This window comes from Penicillium argentinense (assembly GCF_028826775.1).
Source record: "Penicillium argentinense strain IBT 30761 chromosome Unknown utg000010l_segment0_segment0, whole genome shotgun sequence".
NCBI lineage: Eukaryota > Fungi > Ascomycota > Eurotiomycetes > Eurotiales > Aspergillaceae > Penicillium > Penicillium argentinense.
Window position 1 is genome coordinate 1,915,404 of NW_026622669.1, and position 17,269 is coordinate 1,932,672.

Below are 17,269 nucleotides of genomic sequence, written 5' to 3' on the forward strand. Positions count from 1 at the left end.
TGATATCTGATGGTTGGACGCCTCTACATTAGAATTGTCCCGTGGGGCGCAACCTCATTTTTTTTTCTAACTCATGAGCAGTCACGACCGAAACGACATCACTTGCCGAACAAGAAAAATGAAAATAATAACTGTCAATTTTGTGACCTGTGCAGTGAAGGAGTGCAAGACCTCACCCTCTTCATTTCCCTTACACTTTCATGATGCGGAACTCGAACTCCAGGAAGTAGACTTCCAACCGGAATTCATTCGCAATGTCATCCCTCGCATCGACTGGGAAGGCCTTCGAGCTACTGCGAATGAGGTACGATCGATGCATTGGCAATCGGCAAATGGTGCAGTGTGCTGACTTGCGTTACAGTTAGGATTCCCGAGTCTCCCGGAATCGAAGCCGGAGGGGGAAGCACTCAACAACGAACAAACACTGAAGGACTTGCATCGACTATTATTGGAGACCCAGGTCATGGATGGAAAGCTAGTCTGCGGAAATTGTGGCCATGAGTATGTGATCAAAGAAGGCATTGCCAATTTCTTGCTTCCAAGCCACTTGGGTAAGTCCAATTGCTTTTTCTCGGCCTCATTCTGCGCTACCGTCTTGCGCTTCCAGCCTCATGCTGACGATGCCTTGCAGTCTAAACATATTCCGGAACGAGGGACTTTCATTCCTCTTCGCTGTCTATCGATACCCTCTCAGATCACCTGAGAAAAATCCAACGCCACCAGGTGGGACGCTCCCAATCTGCAAACTGCTCGGAAGTCCAGCATATATCTATCTACCCTCATTTCACCCTGGATCAACCCGTATTGAAACGGCAAGGACGTGGAAAATGACAGATGTCACTGAAAAAAGGTGTGAAATTTTATATTGTACATGATTGTAGCGCTTAAAATAACGAGTTTCATCAGTAGACGCCCGAATGCCCCGACCTCCCCAGAACGCCAATGTGTGAACGCCGCGAAGATAAAGTGCGAGGGACCTAATTGAGAAACCCTTTGCAGCCAGTAGAACCACAGAGACACGGGATGCGATCATCGCTATCCCATTCCCTCTCGAACTTGTAATCGTACGTAAGCTCCTCATCTATAAAAGTCCGTTTTTTAGCAAGGTTTCAAGTCTCGAATATTCACTTTCCACGTACCTCTTTCAATGTCTCTGAGCGCGTAAATCACGATACGTTTACTTCCGTCAACTTTGATGATTTTGGCAGTGCAGTTTGGCGTGCAGCTGTGATTAATGAATCTTGCAATCCCGCCTCTCTTCGTGGCGTCAATGACCGTGTTCTCATCAATCCGGAAGAGATAGCTGCTACCAATTCCGCTCTTGAGATATCGTCGCTCTCTCATATCTGCCACCTGTTGTCGAACCTTTTCTCCAACGTACTCAATAATCATGTCGTTGGCTGATATGTTCTCCTCGGCATACAATCCCCAGTTATGAATGGCGGACCGTGCGAAACGAACAGGTTTCTTCCGCTTCTTCAGCTGATTGAATCGAAGAACATCTCCTTCACCACTTGAGGTGGGCAGGGCTTGCTTTTGAGCATTGATATCAGCAATCAGCCGGCGATTGTTGACTCGAGTTGACCGTGACGTCGATTTCGAAATGGTCTTCGCAGCTGCAATTCTCGCAGCCTCGGCCGCCGCAGCTTGAGGGTCAGCCTTTGCTTTTGCTTCTCGTTCCTCGCGAGCCTTTTGGACCTTGATGCGATGCGGGAGGTATTTCGATTTTTCAGAGTTGAGGATTCTCTTGCGTCCCTCAGTTCGGGCTGCGCCTGTCGTGTTCGGCACATAATAGCCCGCGATTCCAATTGTCTCGTGTGTCGGACCACTGGGCCCAAGACGATTAAGAGCCTTGATCTCCTTCTGCCGCCATGCCCATGCCCTAAGACTTTCAATTTGGGATGCGGGCTGATCTGATAAAACATGACGAAGAAAGCGTATGTCTTCATCATCTTTCACCAAGTGCTGCCAACCATGCAGATCCAAGACAATGTTTTCATCATCCTCGACTGTCGCACGTGGTACATCCTGGGACATGCCCCAGTGAACTTCCGTTCTTGGCTCGTCAACAAGCACTGCAGTCTTCCAATTTCCATCCACGGATATGTTGTCGCGCACTGTATCCTTGTCAACTCCCAGATCAGAATATTCCTCATGTGATAGCTGGTCGCCAGAGTCAATTGACGCGTCCTCTGCCTGAACGAGAGCGATATCGGCAGACACAACCGCCTCAATATGCTTGTCGGCGACGTCACTGACAGTCTTGATTTCGAAAAGCTCATCATCTTGTCTCTGCCGTTTCCTTGTTTCATGCTCGCCAGTAAGTCGTTTCCTCTTTCGCGAGCGAGGAGACAGAGTCTCTACATCATGCACCGGACCATTGTCTTCATCCAGACCACCCGTTGCATCTGGAGCAGTTTCTTCCATATGTTCAAGGGTGTCTGATCGGTATTCGTCATCTGGGTCGGTTTCCGAATCCTCGTCGAAAGATGTCCGGCTTGGGGGGTGGCTACTCCTCTCCTCTGTGTACCGAGTAAGAGGTGTCCGTTGCTCATCCTCCGAATCATCTTCATCATGCAATTGTTGAAGGCGATGGTAGAGAGGCCGGATTTCCTTTCTTCGCAGAGGTTGGCGTCGCCGCTCATCCACGAAGGCGGTTCCTGCACGATCCAAACCTTGCGCTTTGCGGATACGTGGAAGGTTGAGGACTGATCCATGCTTTTCTCGTCCATTGAAAATCTCAGAGCGCGAATTCTGAGCACCGAGCGTGGTGTCAGTCTCAATTCGGAATACCGGAGGTTTGGTGCCTTCCGGCCCGGAAATTCCCAGCTTCTCTCTTCTTGACGCGTGTTTTTCAGGGTCAAGGTAGTCGTACAGAGTTGGTGCGGCGATTCGTGATTTCACATCCTCGAGCAACTTATCCCTCAGATCACGAATGATAATGCAGAGTACTTCTCGACACGGATCCAAGTCGATTGCGCGCTGCTTTTTCTCCTCCTCGATATCCAACTCAGCCTCTCTTCGGAGCCGATCTTGCTTCGCCTTTTCTCGTTGCTCAGCCCGAAGACGCTCAGGACTGGGACTGCGAACGTAATTGGGATTGCCGTGAATCTGACTTTCCATGTTCATGATATATGTGAAAAGTGGCTGCATATGGCATAAGCGGAAACAGCGTGCCGCTTCCTCCTCGCCTCTTCGTGAATTTTCGAATATGATGTAGTAGCCAGTCTTGTCGCAACGGATAGTCTTATAGTCAAAAAACTTGAGACGTTTCCTGAGATGCGGAATGGTGGTGCTGAGGACAGGCACGTAGCAGTGAGCGATGAAAATATAGGGATCGCGTTTAATCTGAGCCAATATGGGGGCATCTTCAACCAATGATTGGACCGAGGGAGATCGCACACTGGCTCTTGGCCCATCGGGAATAACGAGACCAGGGCGCAAAGAAGACTTTCCTGAGGGACCCTTGGGCGCACTCGGTGGGGGCTCATTTCGTTTTGCTTGAGGCTCGACCTTTGTCTCGACGGTCGCCGAACTGTTTTTGGAGGCCAACCTTTGAGAATCTATCGCCCTGGTGGCCATTCGTTCCGAGACAACACCGTCACGATCCAGCTCAACCCGAATTCTGCGAGTTCCGATCCGTTGCTCCTTCTTGCATTCGAAGAAAGCCCGCCTCGCAGCACCCGAAGCCGAGACAGCACCACCGCCGCGAAATGAAACCGCATCTTTGTACTTGATTGAACAGATACCGAGGAACCGGCCTGTAATCGGGTCGGTGCGGTTGTTCATCTCTGCGATATCACCAAAACTCGAGAAAAGCGCACTAATCGGAGCGACTGGTGTGAGGGGGTCGAAACCCGTTACCACAACTTGTATTGGGGGCCCAGGTCCAATGCTCGTTGTTGCGTCGTATGACCATGGCTTGAGGTAGTAAGGCGAGGGCCGGTATTTGGCCTTTTGCTTGCCGACGCCGCAGGTATAATTGGAAATGGCGAGGCGCGGGTCGGAGGGTTTCGTTTGACCGTTTGAGAGAATATCTAAGTATTCCGGTTTTCGTTTTCTTTCTTTGAGGGCGCGCTTGTCCAAGTCGGGGTCATAGATCGCCTTGCAGCCTTTAACCACATTCCCTGGGCGACTCTGGGATTGCGGAGTGGGGGGCGTGTGAATGGGGGTCATGGCAGATTTGACAGGCTCTGGTAATCGACCAACCTGATGATCAGGCAAATATGCTTCTGTCGCCTTTGACAGTGGGCTGGTCATTTTTCGAGGCGGAGACGACTCTATGGTTGTGAGCGGCGTCAGGGTCTCGATATGGGCAGGGACCGTGGCCGGGGTAGGGAGAAGATGTCCATTGGGCGTCTCATGAGATGCAGTGAATTCGGGGTTGCCGGCGCGCGGTTGTGGTTGAAGATTATTCCTCTCGCCTGCGGATTCCGGCAAAGTCGCGCCGGTCCTGGGCGTGGTCGATGCGGCGAGAGCCGAGAGGGCGGTTGTTTCGGTTGCGTCGCCATCACCTTCTCGATCGCGCCGGTCATGTCCTGTCTCGTAGCGCTTGCGTTGCAGAACCGATGGAGCTGTTGGAAAGAAGTCTGCAAAGCCGGCCGAAGCGCGTGACATCGTGAGAGGTGGCTACACGCCCGAAACGACCGCGCGATCACCAGACAGCATCCTTGTCCACAGGGTTGTTATCGAAAGCTCATGCGGCCAGGGAGCCTCCCAGCCCTGCAAACGGCAGCGGAGAATGGAACGAGTGTATGATAGTGGAAAATGGGGGTGAAATAATCCGTGAAGGAGGCATGCAACTCGCGCGATTTCCAAAAAGGTTTGCAGAGAGCGACGCGACTGAATGGGGAAGCGGTGGAGGAGTGGAACGACGAGCGGGAAATTGGTGCCTGAACCTATCAGGTGTTTAGGTGTCGAGGTATCCAGATAGCGACACAAATGACTAATAATTACATCATGTGACTTTGAATGACTAAGGGATCCGGTCTTCTTTTTGAGGACAACTGTGGTGTGGATGGCAACATTGTCAGGGACCAGGGGGACTGTCGACTGTGGATTGAGGTCCCCGGTCGGCAAATACAATTGCATGATACATAGCTCCGACCCGAAAGAACACTAGCGGATTTTTTTGGAGAAATTTTATTTGTATTTTGTTAAAAATTTTCTTTTTAAATGACGAGAAAGGTTTGAAGGCAGAAGAAGGCTCGCAGGACGGAGTATCCGAAAGAGGGGCTTAGCAGAGCAAAAATAGTATCATAGTACATATCCCTATCATTTAGGGGGGGGCAAAGCTGGATGGAATGGGTCACGATTTAGTGAATAAAAATAAACATTATGATGTCTTTGCCGCGCCGCTTAGAGTGAACGGGTGGCCTGCCATCTCTCGTTCATGTTGCTCGCTCTTTTGTCTATGTAGGGGACCAACCTTGGAAGGACGAAGGTACTTCTGGTAGCGGTAAATCCGAAACATTTTTCCTTGAATCTGGGACCCGGCAGGTATCTGGGATGGGAGCGTGGGGGGTATGGATTGAGATGGGAACGGGGTACCTGAAGTTCTATCGGGTTCCACATGTCCAATTGACGATGTTGTTATTTTTTTTTTTTCCCTGCAGAGACTAGAGAAAGAAGTGGAGACGTGAAGCCATTCCATGGGAGTATCGGGTGAGACATGGTGCATTGGCCCGGCAGCTTCCCTGTGGACACCTGGGAGCTAATAATAATCGCCCCTCCCTTGCCCCCCTCTATAAATACGATTCAGCCTCTGCTGTTATTCTCTCTGAAACTCCCCCCCCTCCTTCATCAACCCCCTTCCCTACTTTCTCCTTCATCGTTTGATTCTACTTCTTCCTGCTCCCGTTATTCCCCCTGCTTATTCGCTTTCTATTTGCTCATCATGTGGTACGGAAATCTCTCCTCCCCCCATTATGCGGTGTGTGGCTGCTGACTTCGATCACAGTGGAATCTTTGGCTACATCAACTACCTGGTCGAGCGGGACCGCCAGTTCATTATTGACACCCTGCTCAATGGTCAGTGACCCCTATCTCTGCTCCCGTTTTCCTTCTCCCCGCCCGCTAATGATTGTAGGTCTGTCGAGACTGGAGTACCGAGGCTACGACTCGGCCGGTATGGCCGTCGATGGCGACAAGAAGAATGAAGTCTGCGCATTCAAGGAGGTTGGCAAGGTCGCCAAGCTGAGAGAACTCATCGCCGAGAGCAAGCCCAACATGACCAAGAGCTTCGAGTCCCACGCCGGTATCTCTCACACTCGTTGGGCCACCCACGGCACACCCTCCCGCCAGAACTGCCACCCCCACCGGTAAGTCGCCGCTGAGCTTCAACCCCCCAAACGTCAACCTCCCCAACTGCAATTTGCGAAGATCAGTACTAATCAACAGTTCTCCGCCTACAGATCCGACCCCACTTGGGAGTTCTCGGTTGTCCACAACGGTATCATAACCAACTACAAGGAACTGAAGGCCCTCCTGGAGAGCAAGGGTTTCCGCTTCGAGACCGAGACAGATACCGAGTGCATTGCCAAACTCGCCAAGTATCTGTATGATCAGCACCCGGACATTGAATTCACCGTTTTGGCCAAGGCTGTTATCAAGGAGCTGGAAGGTGCTTTCGGACTGCTGATCAAGTCTGTTCACTACCCTCATGAGGTGATTGCCGCTCGAAAGGGTTCCCCCTGGTCATTGGCGTGCGAACCTCGAAGAAGATGAAGGTCGACTTCGTGGACGTCGAGTTCTCGGAAGAAGGTGCCCTTCCTGCGGAGCAGGCCTCCCAGAATGTTGCCATCAAGAAGTCGTCCGCCAGCCTTTTGGCCCCGCCGGACAAGTCCCTGCTGCACCGCTCCCAGTCTCGAGCTTTCCTTTCCGACGATGGAATTCCCCAGCCTGCTGAGTTCTTCTTGTCTTCAGACCCCTCGGCCATCGTCGAGCACACCAAGAAGGTGCTCTACCTCGAGGATGATGACATTGCACACATCCACGAAGGTCAACTCAACATCCACCGCCTGACCAAAGATGATGGCACTTCCAACGTTCGTACTATCCAGACCATTGAGCTGGAGCTGCAGGAGATCATGAAGGGCAAGTTCGACCACTTCATGCAGAAGGAGATCTTTGAGCAGCCCGAATCCATTGTCAATACCATGCGTGGCCGTTTGGATGCCGTCAACAAGAAGGTTACACTGGGTGGTCTTCGCCAGTACATTACGACCATCCGCCGCTGCCGCCGCATCATTTTCATTGCTTGCGGTACCAGTTACCACTCCTGCATGGCTGTTCGTGGTGTCTTCGAGGAATTGACCGAGATCCCTATTGCGGTCGAGTTGGCATCTGATTTCTTGGACCGCCAGGCGCCCGTTTTCCGTGACGACACCTGTGTGTTCGTCTCTCAGTCGGGTGAGACAGCCGATTCCCTGATGGCTCTTCGCTACTGTTTGGAGCGCGGTGCTCTCACTGTGGGTGTGGTGAACGTTGTTGGATCGTCCATCTCTCTCCTGACCCACTGTGGTGTACACATTAACGCTGGTCCCGAAATTGGTGTGGCTTCCACCAAGGCCTACACCTCGCAGTTTGTGGCCATGGTCATGTTTGCTTTGTCTCTCAGCGAGGACCGAGCTTCGAAGCAGAAGAGACGCGAAGAGATCATGGAAGGTCTTGGCAAGGTCTCGGAACAATTCCGAGAGATCCTCAAGTTGAACGATTCGATCAAGGATATGTGTGCCAAGTTTTTCAAGGACCAGAAGAGCTTGCTGCTGCTGGGCCGCGGCGCTCAGTTCCCCACCGCTCTAGAGGGTGAGTACCAATTTGCCGTTCTATTCCAATGTCGTACTAATGTATATTCTCATCATAGGTGCTCTCAAGATCAAGGAGATCTCGTACCTTCACTGCGAGGCCGTCATGTCTGGCGAACTCAAGCACGGTGTCTTGGCTCTGGTTGATGAGAACCTGCCCATCATCATGATCCTCACCCGCGACAACTTGTTCACCAAGTCTCTCAACGCATACCAGCAAGGTAAGTGACGCAACTCCCTTTCGTGATTTTCTAGACTAACGCATTATAGTTATTGCTCGTGGTGGCCGTCCCATTGTGATCTGCAATCCCGAAGACCCTGAGTTCTCAGCCGCCCAAACCGAGAAGATCGCCGTTCCGAAGACTGTAGACTGCCTTCAGGGTCTGTTGAACGTGATCCCGCTGCAGCTGATCTCGTACTGGCTTGCGGTCGGCGAGGGCCTGAACGTGGACTTCCCGCGTAACCTGGCCAAGTCGGTGACGGTCGAATAAACAAGGGGTAGAAGGGTTCTGGAGTAGACGACTGCGATGATCTTGATATCTTTAGGTGTTTCTTAGCTTTGCCCTTTTTTTTTCAATTGCCAAAACTTTTCAATCAGTTCATTCCAAGTATATAATTGTAGAAGGGGGAGATCAAACCTCAAACCAAGTCTCGGGGTTGACCAATAATTATCTCATCCCTTTGTAGAATACCAGATCTCTATTTTGCCGTATTCGGCCTTCCGCCCCTCCCCCGCTACCAAACGCGGGACGATCACGATCCCACTGAATGTTTTCATCCCACCGCGTGACTATAAAACCGCCTCGGTCTTCCCTCTGTTTCTTTGGGCCTCGATTCCACTCAACCTAACCAATTAGTCACAATGGCTTCCATCAAGGGCCCTGGTGCTGCCCAGACTTACGACGGTGCGCAAGAGTTCCATGCCCGCGAACGTCATTTGCCCCTCTCCGCACCGCTCTGACTGTCTCTTGCAGGCTCTGGCTTGCGCGTCGCGATTGTGCATGCCAGGTGGAATGCGACAATCATTGACCAGCTGGTTGCAGGAGCGAAGAAGAGCCTTCTGGCGGCTGGTGTGACTGAGGAAAACATCACAGTTCAGACGGTCCCTGGCAGCTACGAATTGCCTATTGGCGTCCAGCGGTAAGCTTGATATTCTCTGACCCCAACCTCCACGAGTTTATGCGCCCTTTTAGGAGACAGAAATTAGTGTCTAACTTGACTAATTATTAGACTCTATGCGGCCTCCCAGGTCCAGGCAAGCTCCACTGGCGAGGGAATCAGTGCCACGGATCTGTTGTCGTCCTCGACTACCGACCTGAGCAAGTCGAACACGGCAGCTACTGCTCCGAAAAAGCCCTTCGATGCCATCATTGCCATCGGTGTTCTGATCAAAGGTGCTACTATGCACTTCGAGTACATTGCCGACGCGGTCAGCCACGGTTTGATGCGTGTGCAACTGGATTCGGGTGTACCGGTCATTTTTGGCCTCTTGACAGTCCTAACGGAGGAACAAGGCTTGGAGCGGGCCGGACTGGGCAAGGGCGGGATGCACAATCACGGTGAAGACTGGGGTAGTGCCGCCGTGGAGTTGGGAGTGAAGCGACGAGAGTGGTCGGAAGGAAAGATTGCCTAAGCTTCTGTACCGACAATAGACAGCTGCAAAATACTGTTCAAGTGTATTCAAAGGGGCAAAGTATCACAGAATCATCAAATTAAAGTATTCGGCGCTAGTGTTCTACCGGAGATTCACTCTTCCATCGCTTGACCCTTCTCTTCCTCTTCATCATCATCACCTTCCAAGGCCCTCTTGGCGGCCTTCTCGGCTTCTTCGCGCAGTTCCTTGGGCACCTCCTCATGGCGTCCCTTGGTCGGCCCGTCAAGCGAGCTAATCCATGACATCTCCAGCTCAAACTCCTTGTCCTTGCTATCCTCGTGAGCGACGTAGATAATGCGGGCGGCTTCCTTGACACCATCGGCCAAAGACAGGTTACCAGAGCTTAGATCTAACTTCTCCAGTTCCGCCTTAGCCGCCTGTCGTCCCTTGCCGGTGGCAGCACCATAATACCCCTGCATCAGCCTTGTTAGTACCTGATATGGAGCAGAAGAATGACTATTATAGATACCCAGTAAAGACCGCTAGGTTCAATCATGTATAGACCCGGTCCACCAGCCTCGGCACCTTCGACCTTGCCGCCGGCGCCCGAGTTCGGTCCCTGGCCGACTTGACCATCGACTGCTAGTTCCGCTTCGCTATCCCATCCACCGACTATTGCGGTGACACCGAATGGTCGTACACTTGAGTAGAGTGTGTAGGCCTGTACATAGCCACCGAGGCGGTTCGCGAGTGCGTTGGTTGGTATGGGGGCCTTGTACACGCCCCTCCATGAGGAGGCTTCGTCTCGAGCTCTGGAAACAAAATGGCGGCCGTCTGGGACGAGTCCGGCGGAAACCTAAATGAAAACATAGATAAGTTAGATGCGAATAATAAGGATATGGGCCAGGGTGAGCCCCGGTGGTCCTCGATGCGCTTGTCATGGTAGGGTCGGCGCTTCCAAGCTGGAGGGATCGTCAGGGAACGCGTGATCTTACAATGCCGACATGACGATCCACCGTTGCAATTCTCTTATTGGCACCGGGCTTCAAGAGCTTGCTAGTGATGATCTTCTCCACTGCCAAAACCACACCATCCTTGCACCGAATGCCGACAGCTGTGCCTCCGTTCTCGACTGCTTTCACGGCGTATTCAACCTGAAGTACATAGTTAGCTGCAGGTTACTTGACAAAGGGGTGCAGAGAGATCCGTGGAATGGGCCGTACCTGGAAATTCCGGCCATCGGGTGAAAAAACCGAGTTGGAAAGGTCGTAGCCCGTACCAATTGACGTCTACCATCCGTGTTAGCCATCTGTTTGAAAATCAAGGCAGGAAGCTTACCATGGTGGTGGCTGTGTGGGAATTCCTGAGATTCTCCTATTTTCTGGGGTGTGGAGGGGAAGGGCAGGGCAAATCAATGAAGCTGGGGAAGAGGGCGCGGTGGTAGACAGCTCTGGGACCAGGCGAAGCTGCGTCACGGGGTTGCCTGGATGGTCACCTGACCTGGTGGTCACGGCGGTAGACATGCGGCCCAACTGACACTACTTGGGCATCTGGCGGGGGTCAAAGGGGGGTCGACAACGTCGTGGGTTTTATGATTAAAGCTTTTCCTGTCCTCCATTCATTTTCCTTCGATAATTTTGGTGAAAATTTTTACTGCAGCAGGGCTATGATTTTTCCCTCGAATCCTCGATACTATTACATGTTTGCAGAGATACCTAATCCGGCATCCTTAAAACAATTATATTACTTCGCCTATTTCGTTGTGTCTTATATACGCTGCTCCGCACCAAATGTCTTCCTCTTTCTTCCACCAGTGTCCATCTTGTGGGCATATCTCTGATATATCTCAGGCCTTGGCAGCTTTCATCGAGAATCCTCATTGTACCCAGGTAGTATTTATATCCCAACCTCGGCGTATATCTGACCTTTTACACCAGACCTGACCAGAATATTTCTAGTGTGGCCTGTCAGCGTCAGAGAGTCATGGAAAACTGCAGGATGAGCTGTCGTTGTTGTTCGACAGACAGATGACCATGACCATGGTCCCGACTCGGGCAGACGACGTGGTTTCGACATCTCAGCCGACTATCTCCAGGAATAGCATCACCCAGCATTATCACCATTCATCCCACGTAGTAACACAAGCACCCACTTCAGACACCCGGGCGGACCTAGTGACGACGCAGAATATCTCTGATCCCCTGTGCCAACATGGACTGAACCCCGCTGCGTCTTCCTCCGCCCAGCTTGACTTGCTCAGGAATGCAGACGCTGCCCAGGGGCAGCGCTTTATTCAGACGTGGCAGTTCTATTCCAGGCCCCAAGATTCTCCGATCCAGGATCATGAGATGAAGGACTCCGCAGTAGGCGTGGCCGAGGACCATAGTGGGAATGCGGAGCCCTACATGATTTCCGGATACGAAGTCGGCGTCGGCCGTTCCACGAGTACTCCCAGGGAGCCAACAACTGGAGAACCTTACTCTGCGTCAACGGATCCGGTATACAATAGTCAGCAATGGTGGGAGCTCCCACGGACTGTTCCGATGGAGTCGCAGTATGGGCTCTTTGAAGAGAGAAGTCGATATTACACGACATGCGGCGTGGCTCAATCCCAGTAGCCTGGCATCGAGACGACCAAGGTGCAGATTTTGTACTGTATTATTGCATTCATAATAGGTCTTTGTTTGTCCGGTATGAAGGGTATCTGTACCCCATGAGATTCTATTCTCTATGACGCCCGAGACGAAATGAGAGCGACGGAGGTCGACAAGCATGATTTTCTCTACTATGGCGCTAGCAAATCTATAAGTTTAGGGTGTTGGTACAGCCACATCCCTTTTTTCTTCAGACCATATGCCCTTTCTGACATGTCAGGTATCAACTACCTACTACGTACTTCCAGGGTTCAGGACTTCCCTGGAAGTTTAAGTAGGAAATACATTGTAGACTTTGTACTCCGTGAATAAATACTTTTCTTTATTTGCCGGGGCCTGTGACAAATCTGTTTCCGGAGTAGCTAACCAGACAGCTGATCATGAAGGTGTCTAGATGGATGGTCGAGCAAGGAACACAGCAGTGGAGTAGATAGAACGTAACTTTCAAATTAACAATCACATAAAGGTGGTAATCCAAAGTGCTGCCGCCGAATTTGACACTATTTTTGAACAGGATTTTAATTTTATATTTAAGAGATGCCATGAGGAGTGGTGTGGTCTGAGACGAAGGGGATTGTTGAACCAATCGCTAAGTTTACGCAAACTCAGTTTATAGTTACTGGCGGTGTAGATGGAACCAAAGTCCTTGGACATGAGATTATCGTCAACTAAATACATGCGTATACCCTTCGACTCACGAGTCACAGGGGATAATGAGTAGAAACAAAAAGCAGCAATATTTATGGCCGAAGTTAAAAGAGTGTGTGCCATCAACGGGTTATTCAGCCCTGATTTAACCTTCGATGTCCTTGGTAGGGTTGATATCGACATGCGGGCGGAACCGAACAGGGATTGTACAATATGTCGAAGTTCGGCCGCTCTATTGAGTTGCATTATGTCGCGAGGACATCGAGGTTGAAGCGAGGCGTTGGAAGAATCCAATAAGTCAAAAGAGCGAGATTGAAAAAAGAGCCTGAGAAGGGCTATGCATTTACTCTTCCTCGTCGAGATCGGCCATGGCGCTCGCGAGAGCCTCGGCGGAGCGCTGGACCTCCTCAACAGCTTCGGCGGCGCGCTTAACCTTGAAGCAGCCCTGGCCGGGGTGACCGCACCACTTCTGAAGAGCGGCGGGGTGAGCCTCAGCCATAGCCTCGGCCAGGGCATCAGCAGAGCGCTTCACATCGCCAGAGACGTCGGCGGTGCGCTTCATCATGTAGCAGCCCTGACCAGGGTGGCCACACCATTTCTGAAGACCGCGGTAGGCAGCAGCCTGGGCGGTGGTGGCAGCGAGAGCAGCGAGGGCGAGAGTGACGAACTTCATCATGAGATTCGAGCTGAAAGTAGCTGGTGGAAAAATTGGATTGATCGAAAGCTAAACGAGAAGATCGTTGCTGCTGTGGAAGATAAGACTGTAGTGGGGGAGCAGCTGAAGATATTTATATTCGATGTTGGGATATTCACAGCTTCATTTCTGCTTTTCACTGTCAAAGAAGCTTATTGAGACCTGAATTGGGATGATGACACAAGATCCAGATTTTTATCCATTGGAGACGGCGAAAGCCCGGATGGACAAAGATTGGCACCTAGACCGATAATCCCTGGTCGCTCAGTAGGCGTGAATGCCCTACAGAGCCGATGGCGTTAAACATGGGTGGTCGAGGTGCTTCGGGCGCGTGGAGACTCTTTGTTTCACAGTGTCCATGTGTGAGGGCTGCACTAGAGGGTTGCCGAATGTGTAGCTCAAAAAGGCCTCTTCAAAGCACGGGGAGGCAATTGACATGGCCGGAAAAGGGCCTCAATAAGAATTTCCATATTTCACCGACGTTGGATGTCAAAGAAGAGTAGCTGCAGGCGGGCTGGGGCAAAGATAAGATCGGGCCGGCGCTACCCAGAGTCGCGCGATGCCGAGCCCATCCGGGGCCCTTTTTTTCCGTTTTCCCTTTGGTCGAATCCTTCCCTTCCGCCCGCCCTTCTCCCCTGCCTCCTCCCCTCCCACCAACTCGTCCTTGGATTTTCACGCCAAAGAACTTGAAAATGTTCTCTCGAACGGCCCAGCCTGCCCGGGTATGTCCTGAACGAATTTTTCTTTCTCTTCTCCCCTACCATCTCCTCCCCCCAATGTCGCGCGTCGCGCGCTAACCAGTTTCAGACCCTGCTTCGCAGCGCCTCCGTGGCTTCCAACGTCGGTCGCTCCATGCCTGTGAGATGTATGCCATTGACCTACGAGACTACTCCGGCGCGCTCGATAATAACTTCGCGGGACTAACATCGTACGACTCAGCCTTTGCCAGCGTCCAGTCTGACATCTTCAAGCCGACCAAGTATGGTGGCAAGTACACTGTGACTCTCATTCCCGGTATGCTCGATTTGACATTCTTCCATTGCCGACTTGATTGTGCTCGGCTTGCACACGATCGATCAATTGCTGATCATTGTTAGGCGACGGAATTGGTGCCGAGGTCGCCGAGTCGGTCAAGACCATCTTCAAGGCCGACAACGTGCCCATTGAGTGGGAGCAGGTCGACGTTAGCGGTGTTGACACCGGCAACAAACATTCGGAGGAACTGTTTAAGGAGTCCCTGGCCTCGCTTAAGCGTAACAAGCTCGGTCTGAAGGGTATCCTTCACACCCCCGTGGAGCGCTCCGGTCACCAGTCTTTCAATGTCGCTCTCCGTCAGGAGCTGGACATCTATGCCTCCATCTCGCTGATCAAGAACATCCCCGGCTACGAGACCCGCCACAAGGATGTTGACCTTTGCATCATCCGTGAGAACACCGAGGGCGAGTACTCTGGACTGGAGCACCAGTCCGTGCAAGGCGTTGTCGAGTCCCTTAAGATTATCACCCGCGCCAAGTCCGAGCGTATTGCCAAGTTCGCTTTCAGCTTCGCGCTCGCCAACAACCGTAAGAAGGTTACCTGCATCCACAAAGCCAACATCATGAAGCTTGCCGACGGCCTTTTCCGCAGCACCTTCCACAAGGTTGCCGAGAACTATCCTACCCTGGAGGTGAACGACATGATTGTCGACAACGCTTCCATGCAGGCTGTTTCCCGCCCCCAGCAGTTCGACGTGCTGGTCATGCCTAACCTGTACGGTGGTATCCTTTCCAACGTTGGTGCCGCCCTGGTTGGTGGTCCCGGCGTCGTCCCCGGCTGCAACATGGGCCGTGACGTTGCTGTTTTTGAGCCCGGCTGCCGCCACGTCGGTCTGGATATCAAGGGCAAGGACCAGGCCAACCCTAGCGCCATGATCCTCTCTGGATCTATGCTGCTTCGTCACCTCGGCCTCGACGACCACGCCAACCGCATCTCCAAGGCTGTCTATGATGTGATCGGTGAGGGGTAAGTGGGCTTCTTCCTTTGTTATTCTTCCATGGATGAACTCTTCCTATAGGCCTATCGCTAACAATTGCCAAAGACAGACGCGGACCCGCGACATGGGTGGTCAGGCTACCACTCACGAATTCACCCGTGCTGTTCTGGACAAGATGGAGGCTGCTCTGTAAATTTCGATCTCGTCGCCTTCCACAGTTCCAACCGCCACGCTACGACTGGGGATGTCTCTGGTCGACCCTCCCGGCAGTTGATCCTGCAGGATCAGAGTCGGCTGGTGTGATCCTCATTTATGTATTATCTCTCTTTCTACTTAGCTCGCGAAGTCCCCAGGCAAGTTATAGCAATAGACAATTTTTTGGATTCAAGAACTTGAAATTATTCCGAATGCGTATTGCCTACGACGGTCAATGTTCTGGCCAATATTCTGATAGAATCTAACGAGGCAGCTAAGGCGGAAAATGGCAAGGTCTAATCAAAGCTTTACTCAAATTTTGTTGCGTGCATGTCACGACAATCAACATTGGATATCCGTTTACGCATACGCGGACACCAGCAGATGTTCACCCTGGTGGATAAATTTGTCAAATACTAGACTTGCAGGGAGAATCAAATTGAGATTGGAGGTGGGCTGCTTGAACGCCTAGAAACTGCCCTTGCGAACAGAGTCGGGCCACAAACTCATCAGATCCCACTCTAGAAGGGGGTATCGTGTATATATGGGTGTAAGGGTATCGAGGACAATGATAAAGGGCCATGGCCAGCGGTGGTATAAATTGGTCGAACGGGCTTTGCAAGACCAATCAGAAAGCCACTCGTCTCTTTCGACCAGTGTACTTGGAATTGTGCTTCACCACTTTCCCTTTTTTTTCTTGCTGTTCCTTCTTCTTAATGATCCACGCCTTGTCGCCCTTTCGAGGCCCACCTCGGGCACTATTCACTTCCATAGCCTTCCTCCTTGCGTCCAGGACATTTACATCGTCCATGCCGTTAACAACACCTGTGATATCTCCTTGAAGACCACCGCCACCGACTGTGAGAACCAAGTACAATTTGCTGTTCTTCGTACCGGGGTCATCCTCGAGCATACCGGCACCAAACCCGGCCTTGATCGCTGCTCCGCTGATCATGCTTCGCTGGGTGTCATTCTTGGGGTAAAATTGGCAGACGGCTCTTCCTCCACGACGAAGGCTGGCGTAGAGACCCTCAAAGAAACGCTTGAGCCTACCCTCAGGGCTAACATCGCTGGTTTCCGCATTGCACAGCCATTGAATGGCACTGATACTGATCGCCGCATCAAACGAACCCGGTCGAAATGGAATGCCTTGTCCGATATCCGCCAGGAAGAGGTCACCCTCCACATCACGCTGAAGGGCGACATCCAGCATGCTCGGTGAGATATCCATACCCACCCACGTGTGTGGACCTCCATTCTCCGGAGCTTCCTGAGATAGAATCTCACCAGAAAGTCCGGAGCCACATCCGACATCGAGGATCAGTGACGGCGACTTTAGATCGAGTAGTTCAAGGGCGCGGTATGTCATATCGGCCTGGATATTCCGGATGCGGGAAGAAGTGGTATATTTGCGTGACTCATTGTCATTGTAGAAAAGATCTGGCGGACTGTTGTCGGACAAGCGATCAGCTATAGTTCTTTCAGGGAAAAGGTATCAAACCATACAGGACATCTTCGGGGCGCGACATGATGTTTGTTTGAGATAGGATCAAAGCCGTCGCCCACCGAGACTTTTTTTTCGGCGGGGTTTCGGCCTGAGGCATAAAGATCCTCCCCCGAAGCGTCATCGCCGGCGCGAACATCAAGTGTCCTCTTTGGCTCTTACACCCACCGTCTCCCACGAGACTGAAATTTGCTCATCTTCAC

At 51.9% G+C, this 17,269-nt stretch overlaps 9 protein-coding genes across 9 annotated transcripts; 5 read left to right on the forward strand and 4 right to left on the reverse strand.

Moving 5' to 3' along the window:
• Window positions 1-118: 118 nt before the first annotated feature.
• On the forward strand, window positions 119-636 carry N7532_010396 (RNA methylation protein TRM112; the record flags this gene model as incomplete). The annotated part of the gene is made up of 3 exons (XM_056622887.1): window positions 119-304; window positions 362-551; window positions 632-636. 3 exons carry the CDS (start codon window positions 119-121, stop codon window positions 634-636), a joined length of 381 nt encoding a protein of 126 aa, XP_056470303.1.
• A 341-nt stretch (window positions 637-977) lies between these two features.
• set1 (histone methyltransferase SET1) lies at window positions 978-4,617 on the reverse strand (the record flags this gene model as incomplete). Its single annotated transcript, XM_056622888.1, has 2 exons — window positions 978-1,081; window positions 1,140-4,617. The coding sequence occupies 2 exons, from the start codon at window positions 4,615-4,617 to the stop codon at window positions 978-980; spliced, it is 3,582 nt and encodes a 1,193-aa protein (XP_056470304.1).
• A 1,279-nt stretch (window positions 4,618-5,896) lies between these two features.
• gfa1 (glutamine--fructose-6-phosphate transaminase (isomerizing) GFA1) lies at window positions 5,897-8,296 on the forward strand (the record flags this gene model as incomplete). The annotated part of the gene is made up of 7 exons (XM_056622889.1): window positions 5,897-5,901; window positions 5,960-6,030; window positions 6,089-6,320; window positions 6,414-6,666; window positions 6,723-7,806; window positions 7,865-8,026; window positions 8,076-8,296. 7 exons carry the CDS (start codon window positions 5,897-5,899, stop codon window positions 8,294-8,296), a joined length of 2,028 nt encoding a protein of 675 aa, XP_056470305.1.
• Window positions 8,297-8,667: 371 nt separating this feature from the next.
• N7532_010399 (lumazine synthase RIB4) lies at window positions 8,668-9,438 on the forward strand (the record flags this gene model as incomplete). Its single annotated transcript, XM_056622890.1, has 3 exons — window positions 8,668-8,710; window positions 8,780-8,945; window positions 9,036-9,438. 3 exons carry the CDS (start codon window positions 8,668-8,670, stop codon window positions 9,436-9,438), a joined length of 612 nt encoding a protein of 203 aa, XP_056470306.1.
• A 113-nt stretch (window positions 9,439-9,551) lies between these two features.
• N7532_010400 (proteasome core particle subunit alpha 7) lies at window positions 9,552-10,740 on the reverse strand (the record flags this gene model as incomplete). The annotated part of the gene is made up of 5 exons (XM_056622891.1): window positions 9,552-9,872; window positions 9,929-10,255; window positions 10,395-10,553; window positions 10,623-10,688; window positions 10,738-10,740. 5 exons carry the CDS (start codon window positions 10,738-10,740, stop codon window positions 9,552-9,554), a joined length of 876 nt encoding a protein of 291 aa, XP_056470307.1.
• A 686-nt stretch (window positions 10,741-11,426) lies between these two features.
• N7532_010401 (uncharacterized protein) lies at window positions 11,427-12,017 on the forward strand (the record flags this gene model as incomplete). Its single annotated transcript, XM_056622892.1, has 1 exon — window positions 11,427-12,017. The coding sequence occupies one exon, from the start codon at window positions 11,427-11,429 to the stop codon at window positions 12,015-12,017; it is 591 nt and encodes a 196-aa protein (XP_056470308.1).
• Window positions 12,018-13,044: 1,027 nt separating this feature from the next.
• N7532_010402 (mating alpha-pheromone PpgA) lies at window positions 13,045-13,374 on the reverse strand (the record flags this gene model as incomplete). Its single annotated transcript, XM_056622893.1, has 1 exon — window positions 13,045-13,374. One exon carries the CDS (start codon window positions 13,372-13,374, stop codon window positions 13,045-13,047), a length of 330 nt encoding a protein of 109 aa, XP_056470309.1.
• Window positions 13,375-14,087: 713 nt separating this feature from the next.
• On the forward strand, window positions 14,088-15,560 carry N7532_010403 (isocitrate dehydrogenase (NAD(+)) IDH1; the record flags this gene model as incomplete). Its single annotated transcript, XM_056622894.1, has 4 exons — window positions 14,088-14,117; window positions 14,217-14,409; window positions 14,493-15,396; window positions 15,473-15,560. The coding sequence occupies 4 exons, from the start codon at window positions 14,088-14,090 to the stop codon at window positions 15,558-15,560; spliced, it is 1,215 nt and encodes a 404-aa protein (XP_056470310.1).
• Window positions 15,561-16,190: 630 nt separating this feature from the next.
• Window positions 16,191-17,091, reverse strand: N7532_010404 (18S rRNA methyltransferase BUD23; the record flags this gene model as incomplete). Its single annotated transcript, XM_056622895.1, has 2 exons — window positions 16,191-17,010; window positions 17,069-17,091. The coding sequence occupies 2 exons, from the start codon at window positions 17,089-17,091 to the stop codon at window positions 16,191-16,193; spliced, it is 843 nt and encodes a 280-aa protein (XP_056470311.1).
• Window positions 17,092-17,269: the final 178 nt, after the last annotated feature.